At 42.1% G+C, this 15735-nt stretch overlaps 2 protein-coding genes across 6 annotated transcripts in view; one reads left to right on the forward strand and one right to left on the reverse strand.

The window, feature by feature from the left end:
* LOC144013431 (transcription factor Sox-1b-like) overlaps positions 1-15735 on the reverse strand; it is a 76792-nt gene that overhangs the window by 10484 nt on the left and 50573 nt on the right. Inside the window, exon 1 of one of the 5 annotated variants that reach the window (XR_013282244.1) lies at positions 3600-3778. The exons of the other annotated variants lie outside the window; for them this stretch is intronic. The gene's annotated coding sequence lies outside the window, so the exon portion shown is untranslated. Of the gene's footprint in view, positions 1-3599; positions 3779-15735 lie in introns of those variants that run through there. 5 annotated transcript variants of the gene reach the window in all.
* Positions 10165-12757, forward strand: LOC144013428 (transcription factor Sox-1b-like). Its single transcript, XM_077512288.1, has one exon. It carries the CDS (start codon positions 11044-11046, stop codon positions 12067-12069), a length of 1026 nt encoding a protein of 341 aa, XP_077368414.1. The 5' UTR covers positions 10165-11043; the 3' UTR covers positions 12070-12757.

The following is a 15735-nucleotide window of genomic DNA, read 5'->3' on the forward strand; positions in this document are numbered from 1 at the left end:
TGGAGAGCACCGCATGAGTAGGGGCCAATTGCTACTGTAAAATGGAGGCTTGCGGCGGCATCTGAGAGGTCAAAGCTTCAGTCGATTAGAACCACCCCGCCTTGTCACTTTTCTTTTTTCTTTCTTTCTTTTTTTTTTGCCATCACTGTGACTCGTTCTCATCTGAACTATTGATCTGCATCAGTTCCGATCTTTACTGGTCAAGGAACCAAAGTACGTGTTGCAAGTGGACCACACGCACGTCACATCACTTCATAAATTGATTTGATTCAAAAGTGCAAATCTATAGTTTTCATTTCCAGATACTCGTGACTTCAAGATTTGTGCACTGAGTGTGTTGAGATAAAATGCAATTTTAATAATTTTGTTTAAGAATAGTGCCTCCATCCATCCATTTTTTACTGTCGCCTGTCCTCATTCAGGTCACAGGTGAGCTGGACCAATCCTCGCTTATTCCTCATAAGGGTCGCGAGGGGTGCTGGAGCCTATCCCAGCTGGCTTCGGGCAGTAGGCGGGGGACACCCTGAGCTGGTTGCCAGCCAATCGCAGGGCACACAGAGACAAACAACCACTCACACTCGCTAGGGATGTCACGATAAGGGCAATATTGTGATATCGTGATATTAAAACTGCTACAATATCATCGTCGCCTGTTCACAATATTTAAAAGGAACACGTTTGTTAAAAAAAGTCAGGTTGATTTCCATTTGTGAAGTTCTAGCACCCTCTAGTGGCTAGTTTATTAGTGCAATTTAATTTTCATGAGGGATGTTTTGGCCTTCTATGTTTAAAATCTATGCTAATTGTCAGATGAAGGGGAACCTAATTTGCTTGTGAAGCGATCAATGTGTGCTTGCATTAGCAAGTAAGTGCCTCAATATTGTTATTAGCGATTGTAGGTGGTTTATATGCATTGCTGTTATGTACAAAAGTACAATATTGTGCTTTTTTTTTTAGTATGAGCTCTATTTTTTACAATACAGTATTGTGATCTTTTTTAAATATCGGCGTGATAATTATCATATCGTGATGTTTTGATTCGTTACATCCCTAACACTCACAAGCACACCTTGGGACAATTCGGAGCGCCCAATTCACCTGCCAAGCATGTCTTTGGAATGTGGGAGGAGACAGAAGAACCCGGAAAAGACCCACGCAGGCACGGGGAGAACATGCAAACTCCACCCAGGAAGCCAGAACTCGATTTTTCCAGCCTCAGCACTGTGAGGTGGACCTGCTAACCACTCGGCCCCCTTTTTGACCCAAATTGAGTTATTGAGGTCACCCGTCGCATCCCCGCATGTAAACGCATCCACATCCATATGAACTCGCCCACCCACTTTTGTACCCAGTGTAACTACCCCGGTAAAGAATCACGCTTCGTACTTATGTCCACAATCGATTTATTCCTCGTCAAACATGGAACAGTTATGGTACACCGTGAAAACTAAAAACAAAGAAATTGCGCATATTTACAATCAATATTTACTAGGGGTGTTAAAAAAAATCGATTCGGCGATATATCGCGATACTACATCGCACGATTCTCGAATCGATTCAATAAAAAAAAAATCTTTTTTTTTTTTTTTTTAAAGAGCTCAGAATTGTTCATTCGGTAGTCTTACCGATTCAACGTCTTATCATCAATACCTTTTTTTTTTCTTTTTTTTTGTGTGTGTGAATCGATTTTTAAACTTCCATTTTTAATGGAAAAATATTCAACAAAACGTCTGACTTCGGGTTAGGATTCACACCTTGAGCATGGAAGAATGTTATATGAACGGAACAATAAGCCTTAATATTTTATTTTAATGCTGTTCAAACATGAAACAGATTACAACCTCTATAAGACTGAAATTTCAGATAAATAAATAATACATTTTCATATAAATCTTACACTCTACAAGCTTATTGATTAGTATTTTCTAAATTTGAATGGAAAAAATCGCAACAATCAACTTATAAATTCGTATCGGGATTAATCGGTATCGAATCGAATCGTGACCTGTGAATTGTGATATGAATCGAATCGTCAGGTACTAGGCAATTCACACCCCTAATATTTACAGTCATTTCTTTAAATCAAATATTCATAAACAAACAAAACATACCGTGTGCGCCCTGTTAACCAATGGTAGATAAATTGTCCAAAGGAAGTCTTTCTCTCTCTCTCGCTTTGTGTCTCTCTCTCGCGTTCTCGCACCTTCCAAACTTTTTGACCCGAACCGGAAGTGATTGATACCGGAATATTCTCAGCATAAATTATTTCATTAAAATAAACAGAAAAACAAAACTATAAATGGTTTTATGTACATTTATAGTCAAATAAGAATTATTAAAAAAAAATAAACTCAAACAAAGATTGCATACTTTCGTTGTCAGGGCAACCATTCAGGGGCAAAACTATAGCGCCAGCTACACCCAGACACACTTAAGTGACAGTCGTTCCTTTGCCGGATTGGAATTGAGCAACAGATAGATACAAACTCCACACAGAAAATCTACTGTGCTGTACGCGAACAAGAAGCTCCTCGTTTTATTCCACGAGCGTCTTGTAATAGTATCCTGTCGTTCATCTGCATGTATGATTGACAGCTGACAAAAATAAACGGGGATGTGGAAGATGGTTGAGTCATCGTCATTTGCCCAAACTGGGACGCCACGGTTGCCACGGCGCAGCTCTGAAGGCTTTCCAAGCTCCGCGGTGGCAAGGTGACGTCCTGGACACTTTTTTTTTTTTTTTTTTTTTTTTTCTCGCGGCTGCCTCCACGCTTGATTATGCGGCTTATTCTCTCCATCTCGCCATCGGTGAGCACGCTGATGCAACCATCTGCAAGCTCGTTCTGCCTCTCACCCGCCTCCTCTTCCTCATCCCTCTCGCCCCCGTCCTCACCTCTGACCCTCATTTCTTCGTTTGTCCTCATTCTATTTTGCCTGGTGTCGTCCTGATGGCCTTCCGCTGTTTTTTAATTTATTTATTTATTTATTTTTAATGTTTTCATTCCAACTTCCTGTTTGTCTGGCACTTCCTTCTTTGTACCATTTTATCGGTCATGGAACGTACGATGAGCCTCCAGCTAATCCCATGCCTAAAGCACCTTAGCAACGCTCACTAAGAGAATTTGGTGGGAGCCACGCACACACGCACGCACAACACACGCACGCAAGAGGCATACACAAAGCACAGCAAGCAGCCCCCTATTGGCAGCGAGTGGTTTCTGGGATGCACTAATACATCATCAAATGTGCTTTTTAAAGCGTGTGGAGCGTCTCTGTGGTCGGATGATAACACGCCAGCAGTTAAAGGACGGATGCTCCCATTGTGTCTGCATGGGCACCGCTATCCTCTTTCCTACTGTGCTGCATCCCCTCCTCGCCTCCTTCGTTCTTCTTCTCGACTTAAAAAGTTTGTGTTGCAACAACTAGCTTCCTGAACAGTGCAAAGTTCAAAATTCCACATTAAATACAATCTGCTGATCCACCATCACTCTCATGATCTGTTTTTGTTTTTTAGTTTACATTTACTTTACAGTAGTTTCATTTTGTCTCTCTTCCTTGTGTGCCGTTTTTCTTTTCTTTTTTTTTCTTTTTTCCCTCACCTGTTCTCGCGTCAGCCCGGATCCCTTGTGTGGTCCCTCCAACCACTCGTGTCTTGTCTTGTGTTCCTCGTCGTCTTGTCAGTTTGTTTGTAGTAATGCTGCATTCGAGGAAAGTGGGAAGTTGGACTTTTCCAAACTTCGATTAGGAAAAGTGCTCCTAGGAAATGGGAGGTCCGAGTTGCGAAGTCGGAAAAAAAAAAAAAAAGACCCCACCTTAACTGGCCAGTTGAAATCTGACGTCACTTGAACGTATTTATCTCTATTTGTTAACATTCGTTTATGAATTGAGTTGTTCAAAATATGTAACTTCACATCCAGTAACACAACGTGATTTTTTAGCTGACTCGCTGTGTGAACCAGAACAACAAACAATTGATCAGAATCAGCCATCTTTGTTGTCGGAAGATTCGGAACTGGGCCAATTCTCGTGAGATAAATTGGACTTCCAACCTTCTTTGAATGCAGCATAAGTTCCCTGGTTTCTTTCCGTCCTTGTTCAGGATGTGTATTGTTAAGATTTTAGCAATACTACTACTCTTAACGAGTCTGCTATACAACTCAGTTGTATTCTTATCTGTACTTTGGTTGTTTTGGTTTTGGGTCATTTCCTGTTTCTGTTTTTCCCTCCCTTGCAGTTGCTAAGGGAACGGCTGGAGGGCGGATCCTGCCAACACACCTGCTGCCCATCTCGTCATTAGCCCGACTTTAAAAGCCTGGTAGCAACAGTGAGGAGTGTCGGGTTATTGTTCCGCTATGCTACTTGCCGTGCCTGATGGTTTGTGAGTCTGCTGCCCTCCAAGCAGTTACTCTTAATGTTGCGGACGAAACTAGTTGTTTGACTTGTGGCTAGTGATGGCAAAAGGAAGCCCCGTAAAGCAGTGAAGCCCTGCAGTGAAAAGCGTCACACACACGTAGGGGCTTCAAGATGATTCATTTCCTCGACTACGCCATCATGTGGACAGAAAAATGTATAACATGCTTGGTGCACGCAATAAAATGGTGGGGTGTAATTTTGTAAATCATGCTCTAAATACAAAAGAATATATATTTGAAGAGTGTTTTAGCATGAATTGTTGTGTTACTTTGTCTATGTTTGTGCTTATGCAACAAGTGAAAGTGTGAAATGAGGTAAAATAAAGTGCTTATTCATATTTATTTAAAAACAATATTTTTTCCAAAGTTTTTGGACTCAGGCGGTTTGTTTGTTTTTGCAGAGAATTTCACCTCCTTTGGGAAAAAAACTCTTTCACATGGTACTAATGAAGCAGGGGTGCATCGATATGAGATAGCAAGTTTGTATAGAATTGGACGCGTATATTTCTGTGATTCCAGGACTGAAGGGGACTTTCAACTGTGAACAGAAAAATGTGAATTTTATGTGTTGTCACATTTTATTTTATTTTATTATTGGAATCTGTTAAAATAGTACTGTAATTGCAGTGCATTATTTTCTGAGGTGAGATCTGCTCAAAGTGCTCCAGTCCCAAACAAGGGAAAATCTCTTTCTTGCTGGTTCCATCGCAAAAAGAAGCTCGGCAAATCGAATGCCAAAAGCAAAAAAAAGTAGCGCAATAAGGGACCCGAAAACAGAAAAAGTGAAGGGGAATCCATAGCGTTTCTTTGCGGCTTTTATTTCGAACTACACTCAAACCTAGCGAATCATTTCCTGAATCAGTCACATGGTACACCCGCTTCGCGGGGCTTCAAACGTCATCACGTACGTCATCGACACACGCATTGAATCGCCGTTCATGAACCACTCATCTACATTACTCGGCACACGCTTCAGGGATTCGACCCGAGAAGCACATCACTACTTGTGGCCTTTTGTGTTAATCCCGTACCGAGTAATACACTCAAGTTTTCATCCAGCCCCCAGCGTGTTTTTTTTTTTTTTTCTTCTACTTTTTCTCATGACGTCCATTTTTTGTCATCGTCACCTTTTGTTCCAAGCGAGACTTTGTCCACTTATGTGCGCCTTTTGTTGTCCTAATTAAACTGAGCAACTTTCGCTCTGTCTGGGTCCTCCTTTCTTTTTGGATCAAACAAACACAACTACTCCTAACAGACCAAATCAAATTATTAAAAAGTTTTTTTTTTTTAAATAAATAAATAAATATATATATATATATATATATATATATATATATATATATATATATATATATGTATACAGTATAAATTAACTTGTATTGCAACTCCAACAACCAGAGATGGGTAAAACTGTCATTACATCGGCCTGTCATTGACACCCACCTTTCGGCAAGTGCTTTATGATGCGAAGCTTCGTAAAAAATACAATTATTGAGAAGGACCGTTCGTCTGTACTGATCCGGATTGACGGACGTAAACCTGCTTCAGGCGGTGCTCAGTCCGTGTATTTTTTTTTTTAGGGTTCGTGTCAAAAAACACTCGCAAAAAAGTGGGCATCGGACAATGACGGGCTGTTGTAGAAACGGTTTTGCCCACCTCTGCAAACAACATTAGTGTAAAGTGTAGTGTAAAATGTCAGCACTGTTGGACTATCTGTGATGGTATGGCTAAATGAATGGTGGAGGATGAGCAGCGTTGTCGACGTGGAGCCCAGATGAAAGCCGGTGTTTGGAGAATTGAACCAATTCTTTTTCTATGTGTTTTTGAGTTGCTAGTTTACTTTCAAACATTGGAGATGTGAGCAACATCATACATGATGTGATGGTGACGTCTCTGCTCCACTGGTGAAAGAAGTCTTCAAATCGCTCACCTGGCTGCAGGTGATTTCTCAATTCAGCATCCCGAAATGTTGCAAACAGATTCCTAACATCTCAACTCGCTGCCATAGACGCGCGCACGCAAACAGGCACACAAACTGGAAGGCCTGCATAAGTGGATCAGTGAGGTGGGTGTGTGTGGGAATCTTTAGCCGAGCTATCACTAACACGTATGCCCGTCTCGCGCTCCTTTTTATACAGCAAATCCCTCTACTCCACGCCAGAGATTAGCATATTGTCTTACACACGCACGTTTGTCTTTGTATCATCGTGGGGACTTCTCATTGACATTATGCCGGTTTGTTCACAAATCGGAGACACAAGAGTTCTTTACGCTGATGTTTTACTGTAGGTCTTGCTTTTTACCACAGACACACCGTAGAACTGGTCAGACAAATGCACAAGGAAATAAACTTAGCTTTACAAAACATAGAAAACATCAAATACAAATAAAACATATACATACCACTTTGGCCTGCTCGAGGCGGGACTGTTTTTTTTTGCATGTCAGTTTGTTTCCGGTTTGGTTTGCGACGTGCAGGCTGCGTCAAAAATACTTGTGCTTCCGACTTTGTGCCCCTCGGTTGCACGTTCGCAACGCGGACCGGAAATAAACTGATGTGCAAAATCACGTCCCGCCTCTTCCGTGGCATATACCAACCCCATTAGCTTCACTTAAGCTCTGCAATTTTCGTGATGGAGAGCTACTGTGGCTGCAACGGACTACTGACTTGCTATGCTAACGAAAACAGGAAGTGAACTAATCGTGCTTTAAAAGTCAAACATAATTTACTTGCAAACGAATTATTAATGAGTATATAGTCCTCATAAGGATACAAAGATAATAGAAAAATAAAAACAGTACACATAAACAAAATAAGTTTGCGCTATAGTAACCTTTCTATTACAATTACTGAAACACCAGCTCCTCCTACTGGCGAAACACAAAATCCCAACTGCTTCAACCGTTACAGACAAAATGCCTTTCCCGAATCCTTTCCCTAAACTCAACCATCAAAAAATTGCCTACCCGCATTCCTTACCCCAAACTCAACCATAACCCAATTCCAACCTAAACTCTAAAACCAAGTCTTGACCCTCAAAAAAAGGTCCGAACTTGTGGGGAGTCTGGGGACCACCAAAAATGTCACACAATTTCAGGTCGCTCCCCACAATGGAAGTTAAAGGGATCGTTCGGATTTTTTTAACATGAATCTCAATTTGATCCTGCGATCAGCACTGACTTACCCCTGACAGCGTTCTGTGACACGAGTTCTGGTCCGGTGTTGGACGAGGGGAAAATAGTCCAGCAAGCTGGCTGGGGTCTCGGAAATAAAGCGTTTTTCTTCTAAAAACTATTTGTTTTCAAAAGCGTGATACATTTCCATCACAATACTCTTTTCTGAATAAAGTCAGACGCCATTACCGCCAGCCACTACTTTTCTGTTCGTTCGTTCGTATCACTGCGCGGCGCCCTGTAGAACGCTAACCGACGCACTGCAGCCAGCTAGCTGATACTTCCGCCTCAAGTTGTTTGCCTTTTCGGAGCAGGTCTGATCTCACGAAGAGGTGGGTTGGTCAGCTCAGCCATGCTTGTTGTTGTTTTGAATCTCGAGGCGTGAGTTGTGGATGTGTAGTCTCGGTCCGTCCCAAAAAGCGTCCCAAAAAGCGTCCCGAAGACCGCGCGCGCTACTGCGTTTCAGTTCCGCGTACTTTTCGCTCGTTTCGCTTCCCTTGGCATATTTATATAATCGGAATTTGGACGTTTGTGAATCGTTCTCGATTGTTCCACGGCCGAATCGTGAATAATCTAAGAATCTGAAATTTTGCACACCTCTACCGATAATCGGCCCGGACGATAATCGGTCTATCCCTGATAAATTGGACCAACAGTACCATTTCATGTTCCGTAGCCCTAATTGACTTTTCGCTGTAGGTGTTGTTTCAGAAACCCGCATTTCCACCTGCCACCCTTCCATTCCAGCCGTCCGAAAAGTGTTGGTCCATAGATGGCCCGAGCAAAAACGTACAAGATGAACCATTTTGATGCAACAAGATTTGCCTCAAATCCACCTCAAACACACCTACTTGTACTATTTGCTGGCGTGTTTTCATTGTCTTTGATCAAGTCCACAGTCAACGCAGCTGTCTATCAGAAAATTATGGAGCACTTCATGATTCACGCCAGAGACGGTGATTTTCTTTTCCAGCATCTGCCAGTGCCAAAACTACCAAAACCTGCTTTAATAGCCATGGAATAACAACACTTGATTGGCCAGAAATCTCACCCGACTGGAACCCCATTGAAATTGACGTTGTATGTATTGTCGAGAGGAACATGAGGAAACACTCTTTTGGGAGGACATTTGGGAGGAGCACCGCATTACCGAGACTGGTATACCACATTCTTGAGACCAGGCCGAGAGTCCTCTTTTTTTTGGAAATAAAAATATGGCTGCCCTAGGGAACAGAAACACAGAAATGTATAGACGATGTAAAGGCCAATATCAAATCATCTTGTGCTACAATAACACGTGAATCGTTCAAAAAGTTGATCGTCCTCATGCCACACCACCTGCTGTCATGAATGCAAACAAAGGCCCAAAGAACTGAGGGCATATGGCTTGAACTTTTCAGAGGGCAACATTTGTGTGTTTGAGATCCTCTTTTGTTGGTCACATGAAATATTCTTATTTTGTGAAACACCCCTATTTTGTACATTTTTGTGTCTGTCTGCCATAATCATCAAAATTGAAACAAATAAAGGCTTAATATTGCACTTTATGTGTAACATATACACATTTCACTTTTTGAAACAAATTAATGAAAAAAAAAATGAAAAAAACAATGCAATAAGGTGACTAACGGTGAGCAGCTCAGTCAGCAACAAGCAGGTGCGAGGGAGTGGAAGGACAGGAAACGTCGCGGCAGCTGGCATTTTGTAGAACAGCTAAATGATATATAGTGAAATAAAAACCAGATAGCCTACATTCATTTATAACTTGTAGGCAGTATCTTATTTTGAAATGACTTGGTCAGAACCATGAAAAAGCCCAAAACGGGTCACAATATATACTGCCTAGGGGTTGAAATAAAGGAGTTTGTCGTGTCACAGGGCCCCCATTTAGTCAAATAAAATAATAATAATAACTAGTGGTGTGCCAAAAAATCGATTCGAAAAATAATCGAGATTCTCATTTATTAATCGAATCAAATCGATATTAATATCCAAAAATTGATTTTATGTAAATTAGAAATGGTGAAGAAGGGGAAAAGGCAGTTGTAGCCCACATGCTGTTTTTTTGTGGAAAAGGGCACTTACAATCCAAAAATTAATAAATGTTTAAACAAAACAAAAAAAAGACACTTTAATGTCTCTATTTGTCATTTTGTCTTGCAAAGCAGACTGGAGTAGATTATGACAATGTTGTGCATATCTGTAAATTGAAGCAGAAATCATTTGTCAATCAAATCATTTTGAATCGAAAATCGTTTGAATCGATAATCGACGAAAACCGATTCTGAATCAATCGTGTAGACCCAAAAATCGTAATCGAATTGTGAGACAGTCAAAGATTCACAGCCCTAATAATAATAATAATTATTATAATTATAATTATAATTATAATTATAATAATGATAATAGTGTTATATTTTTGATATCACACTGACCCATGTTCAAGAAACAAACACAACGGGCTTTAAAAATGTAGGCCTATACCGATATTTGCAACTTTTAAAACCGATACCGTTTCTTCGTCGGTATGTATATGCGAGCATGGCGCGTGCGTCGTGTGTGTGTTAAATATCTTTCTCTCACGTTCACCACAGAGCACTGGAAAGAAACAAAAGGGGTGCTTTGAATGGCATCGTGGTCTGCTCCGTCAGTCAACTCGTCTCCTAGCAACAGACAACAGAAACGCACCTGTGGCTCTTGAATAGAGCAAAGCAGAGCAGAGCCAGTTGGTGGTTGTCAAAAGCGCAGAGAAATTCCAAACATTTCATTTACAGCGGTTGGTTATTGATTTAAAATAGAAGTCATATATATGGACGATTTGTGAAATTGTTTATTTGTTCAGGAGTTGTCTTTTCTATAACGTTGACAACATTCATATTCATTAAAAGTAATTGTTTTGTTTTTGTGGAGAATTATATTATACTCTGATCGCTTTTATTTTACCCCTAAATCAGTATAAGCGATGAAAAAAAATAGTTTTTAATAATACTCATGTCGTGATGCTAAACAAGTTCTAAACCGCACTTGCATCAAAGTTGAGATATTTAATAGCCACATTCACGCACGCGCCCAGCCACTGTGACGTCAACCGAAGCTCGGGCCCGCGCATGCAAATGACGTCCCCGCTCGAGCTTCTCCATTGGCCGCCCGGGCTCATTTAGCGGCTGTCAGCGAACGAGCGGCCCGGGCACGCTATAGCCAACTTTTTTCTTCTTTTTTTTTTTTGCCAGCGCGCTCGGAGCAAAGTGGCGCATGCAAGCACGCTGAGCTCCCAGGCTGCCTTTTTTCCTTTCCCTGCCAGGCTGATGACAGCAAAAAGGGCAACGAGGGGGAAGTGAGGAGCAAGTTTCCCCTCTGAGACGACCACTGCTCTTCATCACTCTTCAGCAACCTCGAGGGGGGTTGAGGCGGCCTGAATGTTTCTGCGGGTCTGAGTGGTTCGACCAAGACAAGGTGAATGTACAGCATCATGATGGAGACGGACTTGCACTCCCCCGTGGTGCAACAGACCAACCCGTCCAACGGAGGAGGAGGAGGAGGAGGAGGAGGAGGTAAAGTCCCCCAGGAGCGAATCAAGAGACCCATGAACGCCTTCATGGTGTGGTCGCGCGGCCAGCGTCGCAAGATGGCCCAGGAGAACCCCAAGATGCACAACTCGGAGATCAGCAAGCGGCTGGGGGCCGAGTGGAAGGTGATGACCGAGGCCGAGAAGCGGCCCTTCATCGACGAGGCCAAGCGGCTGCGGGCCATGCACATGAAGGAGCACCCGGACTACAAGTACCGGCCGCGGCGGAAGACCAAGACGCTGCTCAAGAAGGACAAGTACTCGTTGGCCGGCGGGCTCCTCGGCAACGCGGCCGCCGCCGCCGGGCAGCGGCTGGACAGCCCCGGCGGCGGGGGGCCGCCCTGCATGGGCTCCGGCGCGGGCGTGTACGCGGCCCACGTCAACGGCTGGCCCAACGGCGCGTACCCGGGACAGGTGGCCGCCGCGGCTCACGCGGCGGCTCACGCCATGATGCAGGAGGCGCAGCTGGCTTACACGCAGCAACACCCGGGCGCCGGCGCTCACCACCCGCACCACCAGCACTCGCACCCGCCGCACAGGTACGACATGAGCGCCTTATCTTACAGCCCCATCTCGAACTCGCAGAGCTACATGAGCGCCTCTCCGCCGGTCTACGGGGGCATCACGGGCTACACGCACCAGCACCACGGCGCCGGCGTGTCACCCGTGTCGGGGGCTCTCGGGGGGACTCTGGGGCCGCTGGTGAAGGCGGAGCCGAGCGCCAGCCCGCCGCTGCCCACGGTTCGTCAGACGTGCCATGCATCCGGGGACCTGCGGGACATGATCAGCATGTACTTGCCCGCCGGGGACGCGGCGGGTGACTCGTCGGTGCAGGGGCGCCTGCACGTGCTCCACACGCAGCACTACCAGGGGAGCAGCCCCCACGTGACCGGGACGCTTCCCCTGACGCACATTTAATAAATATGTCATTTCATGTTGTGCGAACCGCAACCAAATACTCCAGCGGGCCGCTGCCACTCGCGTGTAATTTGAGGCGTTTACAGCCATAAAAATGCAATTTTCCTTGAACATTTTTTTTTTTCTTCGTTCTCCTCCAAATGTTTTCTTCTTTTCTTCTTTTGTTTGGCCATGCTTGACGCAACGCTCACGCTGATTTGTTTGAGCTCTCGGTGTAGCAGAAGGTTGCCAACATTTCACACGATTTAAATTATAATCCTCCAGGTCTGCTGCATTAGTTTTTTTTTTTTTTCTTTCTCCCCCTCGGTTTTGTGGAATTTAACGAGGCTCCGAGGAAGGCGTGCAAATGTGTTTTGAAAAAGTTTCCATGCAGGCAGCAAAATACATTTGATTTCAAGTTTCAATCCTTGTAAACGCGTGAGTCGGTCGCTGTAATTTTTTTCGATTTTGTTGTTGTAAGTGTTGTTAATGGTGAATAAACGCTTTATGCAATGGTGTTATCACAAGGAGGAGACTGTCGCTTCTCCAGCTGATTTATTTCCAAAGTATTTTCACACCATTGGGAAAGGCCTATTTTTATTTTTATTTTTTTTATTTTATTTTTTTGCCACCAAACCGGTTGCTTTGCAGTGCAAATGCTCGCCTGATATTTATGCTATAAATGATTCTTTTATCAAGTGATTTTTCTATATCTTTTTTTTTTTTTTTACATTTAAAGGGAAGTAAACTGTCTAATTCATTTTCAATTGCGATCTGAATTATTGTTGTAGGCCTACGCATTATCAAAACTGTTTTTTTTTATTTTTTAACATTTATAAATGTAAGATTAGGTTATATTCTGTTTAACATTTGAAAACTGATTTCATGTCATCAACATTATAATTTTAATCGCATTTGCAGGTATACTTAAAATGTCACAGATTTGCCGTCTCTTGATTTGATTAATTTCCAACAGAGCCACAGACAATTATTTCAAATCACTTGATAGTTTTTTTTGTGTTCAAATCCATGAAACTTGCAAAATAAAAAACACGTGCAAGCTTGCATAAGGCCTTCCCATAACTTGCTTGCATTATCATTTAGATATTAAAATGTGAACTGTTTGTCTTTCAAAGCTTTAATAAGTGCAGTGTGATTTGGCTTTTGGGCAGCCCATTCATCTTTAATTCCGTTCACATTTCTTCATGTGAAAAAGAGTTGAAAGATAATACAAATGTGTGTACCTGCTGAACTCAAACTGTGTCCTTAATCAGTCTATTGTCAAACTTGCAATTGGAATTGAATGAGCGGTTTTGGGGAGGGGAGGTTGTTGGTAGGACATTTTTTTTTCTTTATCCACGCCCACCTTCCCAATTTTTGCAACATAATTTCCTTGACCAATAAACTAAAATCAGCTCGACTATTGGTTCATTTTGGCAGATATGCAGCTGTTTTTTTTTTCAACTAAATTAAATTAAATCAATATTGACAAATTCAAACCACACAATACTCCTTTCCTGAAAAAAGTCCGACGCGATTACCGCCAGTCACTACTTTTCTGTTCGTTCGTATCACTGCGCGTCGCCCTGTTGAGTGTAGACGACTAATTGACGCACTGCAGCCAGCTAGCTGGCACTTCCGCCTTTGAAAAGACAAACAACTTCTAGCGGAAGGATCAGCTAGCTGGCTGCAGTGCGTCAATTAAAAAAAAAAAAAAAAAAAAAAAGTGAACTTTTCATATGAGGGGGCCTTTAACTCATTCACTGCCAATGACAACTATAGACATCAAAAATCCAAGCAAACAGCCAGTGTTAATTTTGAAAAAAATAAATAAATAAATAAAATTAAATTAAAATTTTAATAAAAAAAAAAAAGAAATTCAATTTAGTTTTAGTTATAGTCTTCTGACTAAATATAATTAAAGCCTTAGTCATAACTTAGTCACCTGATTGTATTGGAGTTTTAATCCAACTTTAGTCGACAAAAATAAGGAGCAATTTTAGTCGACTAAATTGACTTCTGGAGGTCGAGACCCAGTTTGTGGTCTCAGTAAGACCAAGACCGATCACTATGCACGAAATTGTTGTCATTGTTGTTATTAATAACAATGAGGATTAAGAACTATGAATGAAAACAATGAATAACTAAAACTAAATTCAAATTTCTTGTCAAAATTTGCACTGGCTGTTTGCTTGGATTTTTGACGTCTATAGTCGTCATTGGCAGTGAATGAGTTAAGTGATTTCATCAAACATATGTGAATTCATGTGGTCAGATTGTGTCACGTTTTTATGCCAGCCCACTAATCAACATTGAATTGCGAGTCCCTGAAATTGTTTTGTTGTTGCTCTTTTCAAAAGGCGAACATGTAACACACGCACGTGCGCGTGGATGTCAAACAACAAGTAATTCTCGCACACTCGCCGGTGATTGGCACTAATTGAGCTGTGTTTATGACGGCCGCGGCGCTTGAGAGGTCGCCGAGACGTGAACCGGGTGTCACCTGCGGTCTGTAAATGACACAGTTGGCCGCCACCGTGGTGGTTTGACTGGCCTTGGGGCTGGCAGGAGACCTTTTAACTCCAGTGATTAGCCTGAACCTGAGTTGCTGTGATAATGATGTGAGTGTTTCCCGTTTCTCTTTACTATGGAGCTCTTCCCCCCCCCTCCTGCTTCTCTCGGAGGTGTCTTAACCCAACAGGAAAATGTTGTTGCAGGTAATTGCTCCTGCACTTAAAAGTGGCTTTGAGCTCACCCGTTGCCATTGTGCAAGATTACGTTTTCTTGTAGAACGCTCGGTGGCACCTTCGCTATGGCCAATTTCCACATTTAGCATTGTGGTTTCTTTTTGTAATTCCTTTCTTTAGGAAGGGCTCTAAATGGACCCGGCAGGCTCATGATGTGGCAATGCAATCAACAGAAATAAATGAAGCTGATAGTGAAACATGCACAATGAAATTGCATTCAACTGATATTGTTTTAGGATGATTCTTATTTGCTCGCAATAACGTGTACATATATTTTTTTTCAATGTTTTAAATGTCCCAAAGACGTATTTTTACGTTTTTTTTTTTTTTTTTTTTTTTTTTTTTTTTTTTTTATGCTAGAGCATACAGAAGGCTTTGACGCAGCCTCTCAACTGCAAAGAACGGTTGCAGGAATGGTAGTTATTACACAAACGTCCAGCAGGTGGCAGTAGAGCAAAGGAGATCAACCAGGGCCATGTAGAAAAAAAAGCTAAATTACTTACAGTTTTGAATAGATTTGTGAAAACTGATGAAACTTAGCTCTCTTCTAATGCTAATTGCTGCAAAACAGAAACATATAGAAATATACTTTTTTTTTCCTGATGAAAGAAGAGACTTTAATCTTTCTTTTGATAGGTTCCATGCTTTTATAGCAATTGAACACAATATTCTGTGGGCCTTGCAAAATCAGTCAAAATCCAGTAAAACAGCCGGGAGCGAACTGGATTGTTTCTGTGAAAATGGCGGCGAGTGAATGAGTTAAAGTACAAGTCTCCATTTTTGTTTTCTTACTTTAAAATCTTCTGAGCCTTTGGACACATAAGAAAATAAAACGTCCTTCCAACATCCTTTTATACATTTTGTGAGGTAATCAACTATTTAAAGTTCAATCTAGCCAACTACATTTGCGCTCATAAGTTTACATCGGCACGTGGCTGGA

Source organism: Festucalex cinctus, chromosome 2, assembly GCF_051991245.1.
Source record: "Festucalex cinctus isolate MCC-2025b chromosome 2, RoL_Fcin_1.0, whole genome shotgun sequence".
Lineage (NCBI taxonomy): Eukaryota > Metazoa > Chordata > Actinopteri > Syngnathiformes > Syngnathidae > Festucalex > Festucalex cinctus.

What these genes read in the sequence shown, in the direction of transcription:
- LOC144013428 (XM_077512288.1), top strand. Translation starts at nt 11,044, where the DNA reads ATGTACAGCATCATGATGGAGACGGACTTGCACTCCCCCGTGGTGCAA.